Source organism: Aulonocara sp. 'chitande type north' Nkhata Bay, linkage group LG1 (assembly GCF_057382095.1).
Source record: "Aulonocara sp. 'chitande type north' Nkhata Bay isolate Kocher_YH1m ecotype deep benthic linkage group LG1, A_spYH_male_GT1.1, whole genome shotgun sequence".
Classification (NCBI taxonomy): domain Eukaryota; kingdom Metazoa; phylum Chordata; class Actinopteri; order Cichliformes; family Cichlidae; genus Aulonocara; species Aulonocara sp. 'chitande type north' Nkhata Bay.
In genome coordinates, this window is record NC_141344.1 from 36,016,274 (window position 1) to 36,035,215 (window position 18,942).

Consider the following 18,942-nt stretch of genomic DNA (forward strand, 5'->3'; position numbering starts at 1 on the left):
TGAGTCGTTTGGTACCGGGCCGCGAGAGTTGAGCCTCAGGTGTGAAATGTATGGTTTTCAGGGTTTTTATCGGTTTTCAGGTTATTTTGTTATCGCTTTTATCGTTAACTCAGTTTTCCTGGGTCTTTTCAGGTGTGTTATGAATAAATCTTCTTTTTTTGGTACCGGTACTAGATTTATTTTGATGTATTTATCCGCGACATCTTAAAGGCCGGTCCGTGAAAATATTGTCGGGCATAAACTGGTCCGCGGCGCAAAAAAGGTTGGGGACCGCTGCTTTAGACTGCTATAATTTTTTTTTTAGTAGCAGCGGTTGGTTGATCCTCCCTGAGGATCCCTCCCTCCCTCCCTGATCCTCCTTCCTTCTGCTGGAGGTTTCTTCCTGTAAAAATGCAGTTCTTCCTTGTTCTTCTTTTTAACATTGTGAGGTCTTTGTTAAAATAAACATATTTTAACCTGAGTGTGAAAAAGATGGTGTGGTCTTGGCTCGTTTGAAAATACGGCTATCATTGATCACAGGGAAAAAGTGTTTCTGGGTATTTATCCAAATAAAAAGAATTCTAAAATTAACGAAAAGGTGATGGTGTTTAATAAAACATAAAGAAAGTGGAGAAAAAACAGTTACATCTATTCAATTTGCCTGTGACTGGCAACAATTATTGCATTAAAAACATTTTTTAAATAAACTGGTTTACATTGTCTTGTGAATCACACATCATTATTGCTATATATATAAAAAAAAAAAAAAAAAAAAAAAAAAACACCCAGCACGCCCCTGCGGGCGGTTTATCCTTCAAGCTCGGGTCCTCTACCAGAGGCCTGGGAGCTTGAGGGTCCTGCGCAGTATCTTAGCTGTTCCCAGGACTGCGCTCTTCTGGACAGAGATCTCCGATGTTGTTCCCGGGATCTGCTGGAGCCACTCGCCTATCTTGGGAGTCACCGCACCTAGTGCTCCGATTACCACGGGGACCACCGTTACCTTCACCCTCCACATCCTCTCCAGCTCTTCTCTGAGCCCTTGGTATTTCTCCAGCTTCTCGTGTTCCTTCTTCCTGATATTGCTGTCATTCGGAACCGCTACATCGATCACTACGGCCGTCTTCTTCTGTTTGTCTACCACCACTATGTCCGGTTGGTTAGCCACCACCATTTTGTCCGTCTGTATCTGGAAGTCCCACAGGATCTTAGCTCGGAGCAGCTGGATAGCGTAGGAGCAGCTGGATAGCGTAGTGGTTAGACTACACGCCTTTGGAACAGAGGATCGCAAGTTCGATTCCTGCCTGGGGCGTCTGTATCCAGTAAGGGTCCTAAGGCTAGACCCCCTATGCTAAGCGAGCCTACCGCAGACATGAGCGAGACAAATAAATATGAAGGCATGCCGGCTCGGACGTCTCCCGGATCAACAAGGTCCGCGTCAGGTGTTGAGGAACCAGGGCACCCTGACGAAAAGTGGGCTACTGGAACAAGAAGGCATCGGTGGGCAAGAGACGAAAACAGGGCGTTGTTGGAATGCTACTACGCAACCCCGGCGGAAGGGGCTACATGAATAGGATGAGGGACCTATGGATATATATATATATATATATATATATAGCAATAATAGGTAAAGTATTAAAGTGAAGGATGTAAAATCAAGAATTCAAATTTTATTTGTCATGTACACAGTCATACACAGTACAATATGTAGTGAAATGCTTGGACAACTGCTCGTGACCTAAAGAAAACAAAAAAGGAAAAGGCTATGAATAAGATAGGAAATAAATATGAAAAATTAAAAAGGGTAAATTTAACTAGGAAGGAATAAAATATAAATTAAGGTTAAAAATGAAATAACTGTACAACACAAATTAGAATGAAGGGTAAATTTAACTGGGAAAGAATAAGATAAAATATATAAAATAACTGTATAAAATAACTGTACAACAAAATACACAATATAGAACTATATAAGAATGTATGAAGAAATATAAATAAATATATACACAATAACAGCAGCTGTACAAGTGATTTAAGTGATGAAGTGAAAACAATGTCCAGAATGTCCAGTGTGTGTGTAAGAACTATATGTGTGGGTCAGTACTGTGTGGTGGTGTGATTGAGAGACCGTATCGCCTGCGGGAAGAAGCTCCTCCTCAGTCTCTCTGTGTTGGTCTTCAGGGAGCGGAATCGCTTTCCTGACCTCAACAGAGAGAACAGTCTGTTGTTGGGATGGCTGAGGTCCTTCACAATCTTCCTGGCCTTGGTCCAGCACCGCCTGCTGTAGATTGAGTCAGGGAGCTCGGAGCGGATGGTGCGCTCAGCTGACCGCACAACCCTCTGTAGAGCTCGTCTGTCCTGCATGGTGCTGTTCCCGAACCAGGTTAAGATGTTTCTCGTCAGGATGCTCTCTATGGTGCACGAGTAAAAGTTCCTGAGCACCTTGGAGGGCAGTTGGAAGTCTCTCAAGCGTCTGAGGTGGTAGAGATGCTGTCGGGCCTTTTTCACCACGGTGTTGATGTGACAGGACCATGACAGGTCCTGCGTGATGTGAACTCCGAGGTATTTGAAGCTGTCCACTCTCTCCACTGGGCACTCGTTGATGACGGGGGTCTGGTAGTTCCTCTCCTGCTTAGTGCTGAAGTCCACTATCAGCTCCTTTGTCTTACTGACGTTTAGAAGGAGGTTGTTCCTCTGGCACCAGTTCTCCAGATTCCTAATCTCCTTCAGGTAGGCTGTCTCGTTGTTATCAGAGATCAGGCCCACCACGACGGTGTCGTCAGCAAACTTGATGATGGTGGTGGAGCTGGTAGTGGCCACACAGTCATGTGTACAAAGAGTACAGCAGGGGGCTCAGAACACACCCCTGGGGGGCTCCAGTGCTGAGAGTGGTGGAGGCTGAGCCCATCCTTACTGCCTGTGGTCTGCCAGTTAGGAAGTTGGAGATCCACTGACACATAGATGAGCTGAGTCCCAGATGCTCCAGCTTGGTGGTGAGTGTGGAGGGAATTATGGTGTTAAATGCAGAGCTGTAGTCTATGAAGAGCATTTTAACATAATTACCCCTTCTAGTGTCCAAGTGAGTGAGTGATGTTTGGAGGAGATGAGAGATGGCATCGTCTGTGGAACGATTTGGACGGTAAGCGAACTGTAGTGGGTCCAGTGTGTCTGGTAGTGAAGAAATGATGAAGTCTCTGACCAGGCGTTCAAAGCACTTCATCACTACTGAGGTGAGGGCTACAGGGCGATAGTCATTGAGAGGAGCAGGGTGGGGTTTCTTCGGGACAGGAACAATGATGGACTCTTTGAAGCATGTGGGGATCGCCGACTGAGATAAAGAGATGTTGAATATCTCAGTGAACACAGGAGCTAGCTGGTATGCGCAGTCTCTTAGGATACGACCTGGGATGCCGTCTGGTCCTGCTGCTTTCCTGGTGTTCACTCTTTTGAAGGCTCTCCTTACTTCATGCTTGGAGATGACGAGCACGTTTCCGGTGCTGGCAGTATCTTCCTGTCTGCAGCCGTTAGCGCCGCTAGCACTAGCATTGTTGGAGTCCTTAGCTGCAGCCTCGAAGCGAGCATAGAAAGTGTTCAGCTCGTCTGCCAGAGTCACGGCCGCGTTCGTCATACCGGTTGTTGGTGCTTTATAGTCGGTTATTGTCCTTAGTCCCCGCCACAGGCTCCTAGAGTCACTCTGTTGGAGTTGTGACTCTAGTTTCCTCCCGTAGCGCTGCTTCGCCTCTTTCACCACCCTCCGCACGCTTTGTACGGGTCCATGTCCCCCGTCGTGAGTCCCGTGTTGTAGAAGAAATTGGTCTGTTGTGCAAATGAGTTTTCATTTTTGTGTATGTGTAGAGTATCATCGTTTCACAATGAAGGCAAAAAAAATTCCACTAATATTTGGTTGCTTTACAAACTAGCACTCCTTTACTCGCTCACACAGTGACTCTCTCACTAGATTCTCAGAACTGACCTAAACCTTTCTACTTTTCTTTCTGTCATCTTATTTTTCTCAGCTCTCCTCAAAGGAAGGCAGATCAGGCTGCCAGACAGTGACTGATCTCACTGCTCCCACTGAACCAGTTGCATCCAAGAAGAACCTGTTTGAGGCCGGAGACGCCTGGAACCAAAATGCCACCTCGATCACAGCATCTAAGGTTTATGGAAACATAACTTGTGTGTGTGTGTGTGTGTGTGTGGGGGGGGGGGGGGGGGGGGGGGGTGTTGTTCCTTTATGTTTCCAATAATTTCCAAAATAATATATTTTAAACAGAAAACAGGAGGGAAGATTTCCTAGGGGAATGATTTTGATATTACTGTAATACATGATGTTTCTCACTTTCCTCTCAGGACGCAGATGCTCTAAAAGTGGGTGTTGCTGATCTCATCAACCAGTGGGTGAAAGGAAGTGAAGACGGAAGCAGATCTAGCTCCCCCTCCAAACCAGCCGTAAGTCATATCATTATTATTATTATTATTTCTACATGAATTACATTAAATTGATTACATCAGTTTTTAAACAGGTATTTTGCCCAGTCTTTATGTCTTTTTCCAACCAAAAATGGAAAGGCAACAACTACTTTAAAAATATACAAAACCAAAAGTTTAATTTATGATTTTAATGCATGCTGTTCATACGGTCGGTTTGGGTGGCTCAAAAGTCAACATTTACCAGGATGTCAGGATGATGTCCTCTGCTTCCATGTTTATTAATCCTCCCAGGAAGATTTCTATGGTTCTAAGAGCATGTTTTTGTTCAGATTTTGTCACAGTTAAAAAAAAACAAAAAACCCACACACACAGCAAAAAGAAAAACTTCTTATTCAACAAGCTAGTGGTTAGTGCTTTTTACACAAAACTACTTCTTCTGCTTTAATGGATGTTTCTCTGAACATGAATATTTTCTTGCTTATAACACACTCTTTAAGTATCACACTGTTCACGGTGTCAGCTGCTATCAGCTTTTGTTTAAAGGGTACCCCATTGCTCATATTTTTTCATATTTCATATTTTTTGTCATTGTATATACTGCTATAGCAGTGGATGCTCAACTTAAACATACCCAAAGTATCATGAGGTCAGTGTAGTTTGTATAAATAAAACCAAAAGCTCAGACTTCAGACCTCTCTAAATCAGTAAATAAATAAGATTCATATAATGTGAATCCTTAAAGTGAATACAAAATAAAGTACAAAATAGTGAACCTTAAAAGAAGAAAAGTTTGATTTCAGAAGCAATGTTGAATTCTGCCATCTGCAAGGGAATGATGTCATGAGTATTTGGTAAAAGAGCAAATCAAACTTTGCCCCGCTCTTCATGTGTGTGTCATCTGCTTTCACTGCCAGGCTTTGCTATGCACATTGTTGTTTTTTCTACATTGATAGTGCTTGACATTAAGAGTGCTCAGCTATTCCCACATGGCAGTCTTTCATGCCAATATAATTTAAAAAGCCCATTTTTAAGATTTTTCGTCATCCTGTGACCTTAAAATGTCTTTTTTGTTGTTGTTCTTATTTATTTATTGTCAGATTCACAAAAATCTCTAAAATTAGCTATGATTCCGTTCCTATCATTATTTATTTTTATTTTTATTATTATTGTCAGTTTCATACAGTTTCAGCTTTTCCTCTATTCTCTAAATTTCTTACTATTTCTTATTCTTTAAAGTCTTTCAGTCCACATCATTCTCTGTTCTTTTCTACTTGAAGTTTTCGCTTCCCACTTTCTCTTCTGTCTGGTGTAAATCAGCCTCAGGTTTGCAGGCTAGGCAGTGAAAGTCTGCCCCCTCATGGCAACATCAGCAGCTTTTACATGTTGCTCTTTCAGACAGAGATACCAAAGTGTGGTTTGTTTACTGTTCCTGTTTTCAGGAAATCAACCCTGGTGGTGTTTTAAACAAGAAAAATTTATGGGAGAGCCTTGGAGACACGTTATCGTCTGGGAAAGAAGGAAAGGTACACGCTCACACGGAGGATAGCGGAACAGAAACTTTTAAATGTTTGTCTTGATCAATATTCTTTTATCGACTGAATTGCAGGAGAGCTCCACTGGCAAAAGATATAAATTTGTGGTGACAGGTCACGGCAAGTATGAGAAGGTTTCTGTTGACAGCGGATGCAGTGAGGACATAAACTGCCAGTCAGGTGAGAGAATCCTTTAACTAGTAATGCTAACATTAGATACGATGCACTATTGTAATGGAAAATGTTGGACACTTGTCATGTCGTAGCAGCCAGAATGTCAAAAATGACCCAGCTCAGTACAATTTTATGAAACAGCAAATAGCTTGGAAAAGTTAAAAATAAAAATAAATAAAAATAAAACAAGCAAAAAGGAGAAAGAAAAGGAGCTCAATAAAATACAAAATAGAAAATGATGAAGAGCTCGATAAAACACACAATAATCGAGAGATAGCTGATCAGGGAAAAAGTGATTAAATATTCTTATAGAGTCATAATAGAGCTGGGCGATATATCGAGTTTTTAAAACATATCGATATATTTTTATACGAGATATAAGATGTGACAATATCCTTTATATCGATATAGTCTATGTTACGTTATAATTATAGTTGTGGAGCCGCAAGTTTGCCTCTCTTTCGTCCACTTTTGTCTCTACGCAACGTTACTCCGCCTCGCCTTCACTGAAGACAACTCCCCCTCCTCCCCCATCGCTTCACGTGCAGGCAGCGACAAGACGGACACGGCAAATCTCCGTTAACGAGTTACTGCGCATCGCCCCATGCGTGGGGCTGGACGGCGTCAACGTGTTAACGAGCTAAACATGCTAATGAGCTAACCGCGCTAACGAGCTAACCACGCTAACCCTAAAATCCTTTCATTCTCTCAAAAGTTGATAGCGCGCCTTATGTATGAATTCTGGTTGTGCTTGATGGCCGCGAACCGATTTTATGTGGTACACGGCGCTCAGCAATCTGTCAAAAATGTTTGAGTACGACTTTGGTAAGCTGCACCGCTTGATAGATTGTCGGCGCATTACGGCTACCGAGGAGCTTCGCGGAGTGATACGTACTGTGCATCAACGTAATATTACCGTATTGTGTGTGTGTATAAGGACCATAAATGGCACCTGTAAGAGACGTGGTTATGAAGCGGATTTCAAACTCCAGGCTATCAGTCACACAGTAAAACTTGGGAACAGAGCAGCTGTGAAATCTGTCTGTCTTTGTTATTACGCTCAGCGTCTTTTAGTTTACATTTTGACTGCACAATTGTGAGCTCTTTGTTTAGCACAAAAACAACCTTGTTTTCTTTTATTTATGGAGCATTATTATTTAATGAATGCTCATAATTTAATTTTGAGTAATTGTTCATGTACATCTGTGCTGTATGTTAATAAAAGTGCCTGTGTGACATCTGGGAAACAGCTTTGACTAAGAACTCTCTTTTTGTTCTTACTTTATGGCTTAAAAAAAAATATCGAGATATATATCTTATATCGCCATCCAGCTAAAATATATCGAGATATGAATTTTGGGTCATATCGCCCAGCCCTAAGTCATAACATTGTGGGCGGGGCTCAAATGAGACAATCTATGTGTGGAATATTGATGGAAAATAATCTAGCTTAATTTTTGAGCAATGGGAGGAAGTACTTTTACAGTTAGTTTAACCATGGCTTTTCCACATACCAAAGCCTTACTTTTACTTTAAAATGTGAAATACTGGCTAAAGGTTTTACTGTATGAATCTTAAATGTAAGTTAGAATTAAAATTGGTTCAGTCTTGAACAATATTTACACTCAAATTTGGAAATTAAATTACTTAAACCCAATTGTCTGAGTAACAAATAAAAGATTTGTTGCTTTTGCTCAAATGCACACTGAAACTTTTTTTTAGCCCATTTCCAGAATTAATCACTTGACCATCAAATGTGAACTAATGTGTTATATTAGTCTGTCACATTTTCTCTATTTTTACCTGTTTGCATTTTTTTTCATCAAAACTGTCATCATCAGGAAACTGCCATCAGAAAAAAAAAAGATCTTTCCCTGTTTTTGACCAAACGGGGAAGTCAAATGTTAAGACTTTGGAGGGGCTGAAAATAATAAGTATAACAGTGGAACATTCTAATGAGCTATCCTCTCTGATGTGCCGCCACTTGGAACTTTCACAGTATTTCCTCAGAGAAGGAAAAAAAAAAGAAAAATCCAACAGTTTCACAAAACTTTATATATTTTTAAAAATCACACAAAGATATATTAAGCATCAGCATAATAAATGGGTCTGTTTTTAGATTACGTGATTTAAGTCCCTTCAATGAAGAAATTCCACATCACAATGGTGATCTCAGAAAAAAACCCAAACTAAACAGATGTTGAATCCCAGTAATGTAAGAGAAAGATTTAAACAAAACAGCATCCCGTCCAGCACAATCCTATAGACAGACACGTGAAATATCACAAATCTACTCTTCACTCATTTTCCTTCAGTTTGTCTTCCTACATCAGCCATATTTACTGTCATCATCATTTACCAGTGGTTATATATATACATCCTTCTTGCAATTTAGTCAGAAGCCCTTAACAATTTGTAACAATGCAGAAAACTAATCCTCACCAATAAAACAGTTCATGTTGTTTTAACTATCACACTAGATGAAGATAGTTTATCATATCATCATTGTTTGGTGGAAACTATCATTCTCCAACATGCTCATACAGGAAAATATCTACTTTCATAGGTATCATTTTGTATTGTTGTATTATTGTAGGGTTTTTTTTAAGTCAGTTACCCCACATTGAGGCAACTGTTGGTGTAACTGACTTTGCTGACGGAGAAGCTAATCTTTACCATTATGAATTAAGAGTGATGGAAAAGGGATTTGATTCTGGGATGCCCCCAGCCTGAGCAATATATGATTAAGATATTAAAAAGAAAAAAGTTTTGAGCCATGCTAGCAGCTCTCTCAGACTGCACTGAGGCACAACAGTGTTTACGCTTTGATAACATTGTGACAAAGCTAGCACAAGTTTACCAGGCATAACACTTAACAGCCATAATCATTTTAGTCTAGTGTGTTCGCATGCTAGCATGCTATTGTTAATTAATAAGCCATTATGTATGGTACTTTGGTATCTGAGAACTGGACAAACTAAAGTTTGGACCTAATGAAGTCCCAGACTTGACCATGACTATTTGTGGCAGATAAAAACAACGATAATTTGGTTGTGTTCTAACAGGGGCATTGATATCAGTACAAAATATATTGCTTCTTTACGTAGAAGGTGAAGATATTAGGTCAAGAACACCCAACAGACCACCGTACCATTGGAAGAATGGTCTATCCACGTCCTAAAGTTGCTAGCATGGCTAAAACCATAAACATTGCTCCTGTAGTTAACACAATATTTTTTCATTAATGCCCACCTCTGCAGTATGCCAACCTATACACTGATTGTTGTTTCCTGCCTTGCTTGAAAACCAACACTTTTTTCTCATCAATATCTGACTTACAGAAACCTACATTTATTCTGACCACACGTTGAATCTTCATTTGTCTCAGGAAGTGTGCCTTCTTTCAAAATCCATCTGCCCTGTTGTTGCAGGAATGTCAAAGCCCTTTTTATTACACAGATAAACTGCCTGCCAGCAATGAATACTAGAAGCTTTAAATTGTTTAGAAAAATAGAAAAAGGTCAAGCATTACAAATAAAACAAACAAATCTACAGTCTACAATAAAAGCATTTAAAACTCCCAACTAGCCCACGATCAAATGAAAAAAGAAAAATTTAAGCAAGTAGATTTAGACTTTATAATGTGTTTCTTTAATATTTTTCCTCCTTTTTGCGTTATGTTTTATTTTGTCAAGTTTACTTTTTTGGTCAAGTAAACCTGCACTTCTTCACCACTAAGAGTACTTGAAAACATCTATTGTGTAGCAGGGATTTCTTTTCTTTTTTTCTTTACTTTTTCATTACTTTCTTTACCTTTATACTTTAAACTACACCACGGCAATGACAAAGTTCCAGCCTTGGGTCAAACACTTGTTGCAGCGTTGCTGTCATTTTGCAGCCTTCATCACCTTTCCAAGAATAGTCAGCCAATGTTTTGTTTTTGTTTGTTTTTTTCAAATCACTTTCAGTGTTCTGTCTATTGAGTTATGAATTAGCGATTTGATATATAATTTTCAAATCATTATCATTTCCATCATTACATATCTGCAGCTTTTGTTGAACCAAATCCTTTGGCTGTTCTGTTGAAGTCCTTCCGTTCTTCCTCCTGAGATTTCCGTTTTATCAGCCCCCTTTCAAACACTGCTGCTATTTTTGTGAGTGGCTTCTCCACTGCTTCTTTCAGCTTCCTGGCGTCAAATCGAGGGCTGTACAGTAAAATTGGGAGACGATTGACAAATGAAGGAACCTCTGCCTGATTATCTTTAGCAGACTTTTTCTTGTCTGAATCAGTCTTGTTGGCGTTGATCTGGTGCATAATTCGCTCTTTAGTGGAGAACATCTGAAAGAGGAGTGCATCCCACATCTTCAGTGCTTTAGGACCTTCTTTGTTCGTAGCTACCTCCTGATCATGTTGGTCTGCTGTCAACTTGTTATCAATTTGTTCTATTTTCTTATTGCTGCCACTGGAATTAACCTGAGGTTTAGCCTCTGGCTCTGGAAACTGGGGTTCCTCTGGCTCAACGACCATGTGCTTCTTCAGTCGTGTCCAACCACTAAGCTTACTCTTAAGGCCTTTTGGCTTCTGGGCTGCTTTCTGCTCACTGGATGAAGGAGATTTTTCTGCTGCAACAGGCTTCTTGTCAGCAATTGAAGATGCAGTTGATGTCACTGACTTCGTGGAGGCTTCGACTATCGGGGTTCCTGTTGGTGCAGCTGGTTTGGACTTGAGAACATCCTTGCCTTTGAGTCCAGTTTTTTGCTGAGATAGCGGTGACGTTCCTCTGTTTGGGGATGGAGCTTTTACTGAGATTGAGGCCTGAGGCAGAGAGGCAGGAGTGGCAGAATCAATCACATCGGCTTTAATCATGGGTGGTTTCATGACAGTATCTGTTGCTGGATTTGTGGGGGAAATGCTCTCTACAAGTTGCTCTGTCATAGAATGAACACTAATAGTTGGTGAGCTAACCTGAGCCACATACTGGGGACACTTTGAGGATTCTATTTGTACATCTGATGACTGTCTTGGAGACCCAAGACCGACCTGCTTAATGGGAGGTTTTGCTTCTGCTCTAGGTCCACTAAGCAGCGAAGAATAGCTGTGATGGGTGAGAATACTAGCGTCAGTGCTTAGTTGGGGGAGTTTTACATCTTGAGCTGAAATTTTATTGTGTTGAATTGGGGAGTTTATTTTTACCTCAGTGGCTGAAGTATCATTAGTTCTAAGGGGTTTTATTTCTGTTTTTGAGGTATTCTCTAAGATAGCAAATGGCTCGGTGGTTCTAGTAGGTGTATTATTTTGAAAAGCTGTAATTGGAGGGTTTATCTGATCGTTCATTATGGTAGTAGAGGGGTTTATTTCTGTCACATGGTTTAACGTCACAGAGCTTTGAGGGGACAGGGGTATGGTAGGAGTACATGATTGTTTAGGTGTATTACACACTCTTCTCTCTGGTAGAGGGGAAGGTTTAGTTGCTGTATTGGGGCTATGCGGGACTTTTAAATTACTGGTGGCTTCATTGAACCATTGAAAATTTGTAGCAGGCTGTTTATTTGAAGCACCATAAGAGATTATAGGAGAATTTACAACACACATGTTAGTTTCTATTGATTTGTTTGTTTCAGTGGCAGAACTAAGTTGTTTCAGTAGAGTCTGAGAGCCCACTGAATTCACAGTCTGAGCATTATTTCCAATAATTTGACTAGATCTTGCCAGTTGTGTAGTTTGCTGCTCCATAGATGCGCAATATGGTGCAGTATGAACAGTACAAAGGGAAGTTGTTGTATCCATAGATATTTCAGAGTTTTTCAGTTTTCTAGGTGGAGTTGCTGAAGATTTATTGCTTATAACTGGCTCGCTGGAAGAGACTTGTTTATTCACATGGTTTCTAGTAGCAATTTGTTGTTCAGGTGTGTCAGATGATTTGCCAAACTGGTTACCATCAACAGAGCCACAAAGAGAAGTATTCATGACTGGCTTTATTGAAGATAGACTCTCAGATCTGTCATTTTTCATCTGAGGGCCTTTTGGTATCATATGCCTCATTGTAGGGCTAGGAGGCAATGTTTGCTTACCAGCTTGTGAAGCATTAAATATTGGATTACCACTCACTGCTGCATCTGCCGTTATTGGCAGGGCAGTTTCCATGTTAAGCCTGTTGGGGACTTTGGTTTCAGCAGGAGGAATAAACTGAGTATTGCTGTTCTGGAAATTGTTTGACTGTGTCTTTTCCAGTTGAATTGCCTCCAGATTTCTTAATAATCTTGGTGGAACTGCATCTGTGAAAGAGTTTGCATTTGGTTTGCTGGCTAGTTTGTTTTCATTTAAGGGTATGCTAACCGCTGTGGTCCCTTTTGAAAGACTAGGAGCAGCTTGTTTTGTTTCAAACTCACAATTTTCTTGCATGTTTTCTGTTTTGGAAATTGTAGTGGAAAGACATTCTATTGCCATATTATCAGTTAATAAACCTTCTCTCTCAGTGATGGCCTGTGGATGTACTTTGTCAACTGCTGAGTTTTTGTCTCTGTTAGCATCAGTATTAATATAATTTGTCAGTTTGGGTTCTGTATTTGCTTGGCTTGATATTACTCCATCTTTAGTATTAAGAACGATTTCAGTTGCTTGTTGAGCAATTACTCTGCTAGAGTTTGTGTAAAAACGTATCCCTTGAACAACATTACTTTGATTACTGGATTCTATAGTCTGTGTGTTTATATTTTTGCTAATATTTGTAAGCTTTTGAGGCTCTTTTGCTGGCACATTGAATGAGTCTGATTTTAAAGGGTTTTTGTTTGAAATCTTGGGTGACTGAATTATGGCGGTATGTAGGGCAGGAGGGTTTGGTTCTGTATTTACAGACATATTTGATAACATGGGCAGACAGCTCTTATTTTCAACTGGTTGATTATGTGTATAAACCTGCATTTCTGCTTTGGGTGGTTGTATAAATTTGGGTCTTTGGTCAGCTACAGGTTGTGTGTAGATACTATACTCGGCAGAACATACAGATGCTGTGACAGGCCCATAGGATACCACAGATCTTGGGGCTGTGATAACTGTCTTCTTAGGGTGCATATTTAAAAAAGTGGGCTCACTGATTGATATATCAGGGATGCATTCGGCCATTAAAGGCATAATGTTCCCAATGTTTGTCTTAGTGGACACTTTAGTTTGCTTTTTGACATCTTCCCTTTGTTTGTGTAGTGTGGCTTCGGCAGGTATTTTAATCAACATTTTGTTGGACTGCTGCATTCCTGAGTTGAACTCATCATTAATTATGTCGCTTTCTGAGAATTTGGACTCTGTCTGTGTGGGAGGAGATTGAACTAATGGGTTTTCACAGTCGGACAGGTTTTTCTCGGGCTTGGCATTGATTTGGACATTTGGCAAACTGACTCCACCAGCAGTTTCGTAAGTTTGGACTGGGCCTAGCTCTGTTTTTCCTGACTGGTCTCTTTTTCTCTGTGAAACTGGAGGTGTTTTATTGGGCTTGTAACCATTTTCTATAAAATGTACCAGTTTTGCTTCAGGGTGTGTTTCTGCATTTAGATGTATTTTAGTTAAGGCTGAGGAAGAACTTGACAAACCATTGTTATCAGTGAGGCATTTTAGTGCTGCCTCTACAGAAAACTGTGCCACACTTTGTGTGAGTACCTCACCTGCTTTAGGTATTGGTATTGGAGCCTCAGAGTATGAGGCTTTTGGTGTGGATACATCACTTGGGGATTGTTGTATTGTTTTCTGTGCCAAGCCAAGGGGAATCTCAGGTTTTACTGTGTCCACGTTAGATGTTTTAAGTGATTGCATTCCATTACTGTGAGCTTCAGACCAATTTTCCTCAAAGACATCTTTCCTACAAGATATAATCTGTTCAGCTGCATGTTCAGAATTGTTTGATGATGACACAGGTTGTAAACTGTGAACTGAAGAGGGCAGAACCTCATGTCCATTGAGCTGTTTTTCTGGCTTTGAGATATCTGAGCCATCTATGCATACATCTGAGTGTAGTTTATCGGCAAAGCTTTCATTATTCCTCGGGGATACATGGCTGTGATGTGATGTGATAGTCCTAATTCCACCATAGGCAGCATATTCAGCTGGAGTCAGCCCATAATATGTAGATCGTGATTTGGGCTTTGAATTTGCTAATGACATTTGACTCTCCAGCAGTGATGTCAAAGACTTGCGTGCCTCGATGACAGGAGGGCGATAGGTGGTGGACACTGGGCTGGAACACGGTGGTATTTGGACTGATGTCACTGGTGTAGGGTTAGGAGTCTTTGGCACGTAAAGAAATGATGGAATCTTTGGCAAAGACAAAGCTTCATTTCCAGAAAAGTGTCCTGCATTTTGTTTTGGAGTGACAAGTCCTGTTGGTGTTGGTTTGACCATGGGGATGTTAGGTACAGTCATTTTCTCTCTATGGCACAGCTCTGAACTGCCAACACTTAAATTTATAGAACTCCTCTGGGTATGAATGTCTACCTCTTTGTAATTGCTGGCTTGCTTGAAAGCAGACATGTTATTATTATGAGTCTGCCTTTGTTCTTCTGTGGCAGCTGGGGGTTTACTTATAGCACTAGTGTGAATCACTGAATTGTGTCTTGGAGCCTCCTTGGGGAGAGCAGGTACTTGCATATCTTCAGAAGAGCTGAATGCAGGACTTGCGGCAAATAAAAGCGGGTTAGGTTTTGATATTTCAAAAATGGGTGTGGATACTCGATTTGGCATGCAAGAGGGAGTCTTGGGTCTTCCATGCTGTGTCCTAGAAAATGATGTGTTCTCCTCTGTTTTCACCACTGACACAGCTGTTTTCTCCTTGAATGTGGCAGATAATTGTGCACCATGGTAAGCTGAATGTATTGCTGTGAGGTCTTGGATGGAGGAAGGTTTAGAAATTTCATAAAATGTTGCCTTTGATGTATAAATCCTAGTTTGTGTGACTTCAGGCTTTGGCTCTTTCACTGCTTCAACAAGTGATATTTTTGAGGCGGTTACTTCAGGAGACATGTGGCTTGGAACAAAGTGGCTATTACTGGTAGGTCTGGCGGTCCAAGACGATATCTGGCTCTGAGGGTTGTCCTTTGAACCAGTATCGTTCTCCCTCTGGCTCGAAATAAAAGGTTGTGTGTGACTGTTGTAAATTGATCTCAGCACTGGAACAGAAGGTTGTTCTGCAGCTTGAGGAGGTGCCAGGTCTGGGCCATAGTGGGTGGCAGCTGGGGAGAGGGTCAAGCCATGAGTTGATATTTTAGGGCTGGACTGCAACATAGTGACTGGAGGGACTGTTGTGGCTGACCCATGGGAATTTTGTGTCATGTTTACATTGACAGTAGAAGAAAGAAGTGACGTTTTAGGCTTATCGGGTGGCAAGAGGGCTGGTGGACTCAAAGGTGGCATTGTAAAAGGAGTAGCATCGTCAAATAAGAAAGAGGAGCACTCATACAGCGGAGCTACCTGCTCGTCTACTGTCCTGATCTGAGCTGCAAGGGGCTGAGGAGGGAAGCCACCAGTTTGGCCATACGAGATACTCTGAGAATGAGGGAATGCAGATGGAGAGTAACTATAAAGGGAACCAAAGGGAAAACCAAAAACAGATGAATCAGCAATGTAGACTGAATCTGGTGTCTTTGGTGGGCTAGACTGGTCGCTGTGTTCGAGGTCTGTGCTTGCTTCGTTGACAGGCGACAAACAGGAGCGAAAGGGGATTGGCGTCTGTGTGAGGCTGCCTTTTTTCTTGGCTCTCTTCTTCTTGAGTTTCTGAAGTCTTGCGTTGTCTTTTCCCGGCTTTGGCAATAAGGGCGGAGGATATGGCTGGGAAAGGTCAGACTCCAGCCCGTTGCTGTAGTTGATTTCCATCAGCATTTCACACTACAAAACAGGTGACATACGTCAGTGAGAGATGATGGATTAGTCTAAATAATGCAAAAGAAGAGTTCTGACTAAGACTAGTTTGCTTAGTCAATATTTGTAATTAGACAAAGACAACATTTCCTCAAAAAAGAAATTAACTCTATAAAAACATCAAACAAATACTTTTGTGATGATGTTAGACATCACCATTGCTAAACACACTGATGATGAAAAAGGTTTTGGAATTCCCTTTTAAGGCTTAAGAAATAGACTATTAAGTCTTCAGAGCAGCTTTTTTTGTTTTTTTTTTATGAGATGTTGCAATGCATGATAATCTCAGTCGCTGCACAGCTGCAAATGTTGTTTTTGTTCCACAACAAAGTTGACACAAAATGTACACATGAAGTGCCAGAAATATTATGAGCAACCTATCTTCATTAATTAGAGATAATAGGTGTTTGATAAAGGTAATTCATTCTACAAGTGTAAATGCTAATAATGTTTGTTTGTTTTTTCCTTCACAGTTGGCCACTTCTATGAAGATTTGTAAAACGCATGTTGGATTTTGAAAGTACAATGCCACTATCACTTGACAATTCTCTGTATTTCTGCCTTTAGGTTGGGGAAAGTACTTAAATTTTCTGTTTCTTGTGGCACTTTGTTGTAATATTGCAAAATGTAGTGAAGCAAAAAGTAGGTCCTATCTCTGTTTATACTATATTTTTCTGTGAATGATATCTGATGGAACTTAATACATCTTTGACTACAGATAAATAAATTCAGTTACACTGAGTGCTGATGATTGATTATGGTATTTTATCTGTTTATAATTTTCTTCTTTTGCATTCATTGATTTGCTGCTTAGGTGCACTTAAAATCTTTTGCTGTGTGCCCAGAATTCATCTGCATGCTAGATTTACTGATTTAACCTCTGCGGATGGGCTCCAGGCCAAGTTTTCAGCTAGGTTTGGGAAACTATGAGCTCATATGACAGCAGGCTCATTAGCAGGTTTCATAACTTTTAATTGGGTCCTGAAGATGCTGCACAGTTACAAGAAGTGTCACTATTTGAAATAGAAAGGCATGTAAAGTCCTTCCTTAAGGCAAGACTGCTTTGAAAGGATGACAAACTGCTACTAAAAATAGTGTCTCAAGAAGACTGCAGGATTTAAAAATGGCCTCTGTACCAAATAAAAGTAAACCCAAGGAAGCTCACTGACACATACAGGAGGGTGACCAGATTCATGTTGAGGAGAGGGGTGGTAGCTTTGAGTCCATGACCAAAGTTTTAAAAAGTGAGAGGGAGTAAACTCGGCTGAAAATGATCAACCACTGATGGCACAAATGGTAAAGTGTCCTCACCTACATAACAACTTTTTAGCATTTGTGCTTGTATAGAGTGTTTTACAATGTGTTTGTTCATACAGTCATTCACACAACAATGGCAACAGGAGCCATCAGGGGCAACTTTAGGTTCAGCATAGGAAACTTTGGCACAAAGAGAACAACTGAGGATAGAGCTACAAATACAGCATTTCACGGATTATCTACTATACTGTCTAAGCCACACCTTACCAAACAGAATTAGAGGTCAAAGCCTAAAACCATGATTATCAGACATACCTATAAAAGAAGCAAATTTAAGACGCAAATGAAAGAGAATTACTCTACAAAGTTGAACTCCGGCTTGAAACCGGCTTAGTTTCAGTTGGATATAATGTTGTTTTGTTGTGGACTCAAGCAGTCTGTGCTGCTGAGTATGAGCTGAATCGTTCCCTTTCCTCCTGAACTCTGGAGTATCTTTGGGTGGCTGCAGAAAATGTCTGCACTCTAATTTTAGTCTTAGGGAAATAAGAGCAAACATCCTGACACCGAGCACCTGCTGCCTGCTGTCCTGCACTCACTGAAACAGCCTCAGTCTGCTGGAAATTAATCCCAGGGCCAAATCCTCTGAGTTGCTCCCAGTGTGAGCTTAGCCTCATGTTTCGAAGTGATGATTTTTCTTAAATTTTTATTGTCCTGCTTGCACCAGTTTGGTCCGAAGAAAGCATCAGACGTTTAGCCCTTACATGAGCTTGATTTCCTTTAAATACATTAATTGTAGCAAATCTTCTGTGAAATCTTCTGCCCCACCTTCAAATTTTAACACCCTTGGATATTTGGAAGGTCTTCTGCAAATGTTTATCATGAACCCCTGTTGTCAAAGTGACTCCTGCTGTCACAGTGACAAGAAGGCCAGCTGACACTCAAGAAGACCCCCTTTTAAGGCTCTGGGGTTGGACGTGGGAGGTCTCCAGAGCAGCAACTCAAAAGAGGAAAGTATAAGATTAGCTGCTTGCATTCAAACTGTGTCATGACCTCAATCTTTAAAGAGCTCAATTAGGCAAAATGGAGGCCGAGCATGACAATTGTTATCAGAGTGCTGCACATATTCGAAACACTTACCTGAAGTGTTAAGTGTTAGGTAGATGTTGTTTGTGTTTTATTGGTCAAACTGCAAAGCAAACAACATTTTTGTGTAAGAAAATAATTGAAGAATTAATTTAGACAAGAATAAATCTGTTGTTGCACAGTTTTGATTGAAAACTGGTTCGTGCTTTGATTTTTGCTGTCATAGCACAAAACTGCTGAAAAGTTCATTTTAAACTTTGCATTGCAAGCTTTCCTTCTCACGGATATTATGTCTGATATGCATCATGCGTTTAAGATTTCACATCGTGCACTTGTTGCTATCAAATCCCAGGAATATGTTAAAGAACCACCAGCTTGTCAATCAAACAGACACTGAGTTTGACTGGTTTACCTTCAGTGAGTGGCTGTCAGGACCAACTGCTCTCTGCTTGTTAATCCCAGCTCAGGGTGCCACAGGGCCGTCCCGTCCTGAAGTGAATTTGAGCCTTGGGGAGCAAGCTACAGTGGCCGTGGCTACTCCAAAAATAAAAATGTTTCCTGCAGTGTGTGTTGCAATGGCAGATGGGG

At 40.8% G+C, this 18,942-nt stretch overlaps 2 protein-coding genes across 4 annotated transcripts in view; one reads left to right on the top strand and one right to left on the bottom strand.

Moving 5' to 3' along the window:
* Positions 1-16,744, top strand: part of lsp1b (lymphocyte specific protein 1 b) — a 59,435-nt gene extending 42,691 nt beyond the window's left edge. For both annotated transcript variants that reach the window (XM_086294442.1, XM_086294443.1), the window contains 5 exons: positions 3,993-4,133; positions 4,327-4,425; positions 5,847-5,930; positions 6,014-6,119; positions 16,488-16,744. In XM_086294442.1, coding sequence (XP_086150568.1) covers positions 3,993-4,133; positions 4,327-4,425; positions 5,847-5,930; positions 6,014-6,119; positions 16,488-16,513 — 456 coding nt within the window. In that variant the 3' untranslated portion in view covers positions 16,514-16,744. The remainder of the gene's footprint in view (positions 1-3,992; positions 4,134-4,326; positions 4,426-5,846; positions 5,931-6,013; positions 6,120-16,487) is intronic.
* Positions 7,430-18,889, bottom strand: LOC147339450 (uncharacterized). 2 transcript variants are annotated; one of them, XM_086294439.1, is made up of 3 exons: positions 18,767-18,885; positions 18,409-18,457; positions 7,430-15,981 (listed from the first exon to the last, which is right to left on the bottom strand). In XM_086294439.1, the coding sequence occupies exon 3, from the start codon at positions 15,973-15,975 to the stop codon at positions 10,150-10,152; it is 5,826 nt and encodes a 1,941-aa protein (XP_086150565.1). In that variant the 5' UTR covers positions 15,976-15,981; positions 18,409-18,457; positions 18,767-18,885; the 3' UTR covers positions 7,430-10,149. The 2 variants fall into 2 exon arrangements, with proteins under 2 accessions (XP_086150565.1, XP_086150566.1); XM_086294440.1 differs by lacking the exon at positions 18,409-18,457 and having other exon boundaries at positions 18,767-18,889.
* Positions 18,890-18,942: the final 53 nt, after the last annotated feature.

What these genes read in the sequence shown, in the direction of transcription:
- LOC147339450 (XM_086294440.1), bottom strand. Translation starts at nt 15,975, where the DNA reads ATGCTGATGGAAATCAACTACAGCAACGGGCTGGAGTCTGACCTTTCC.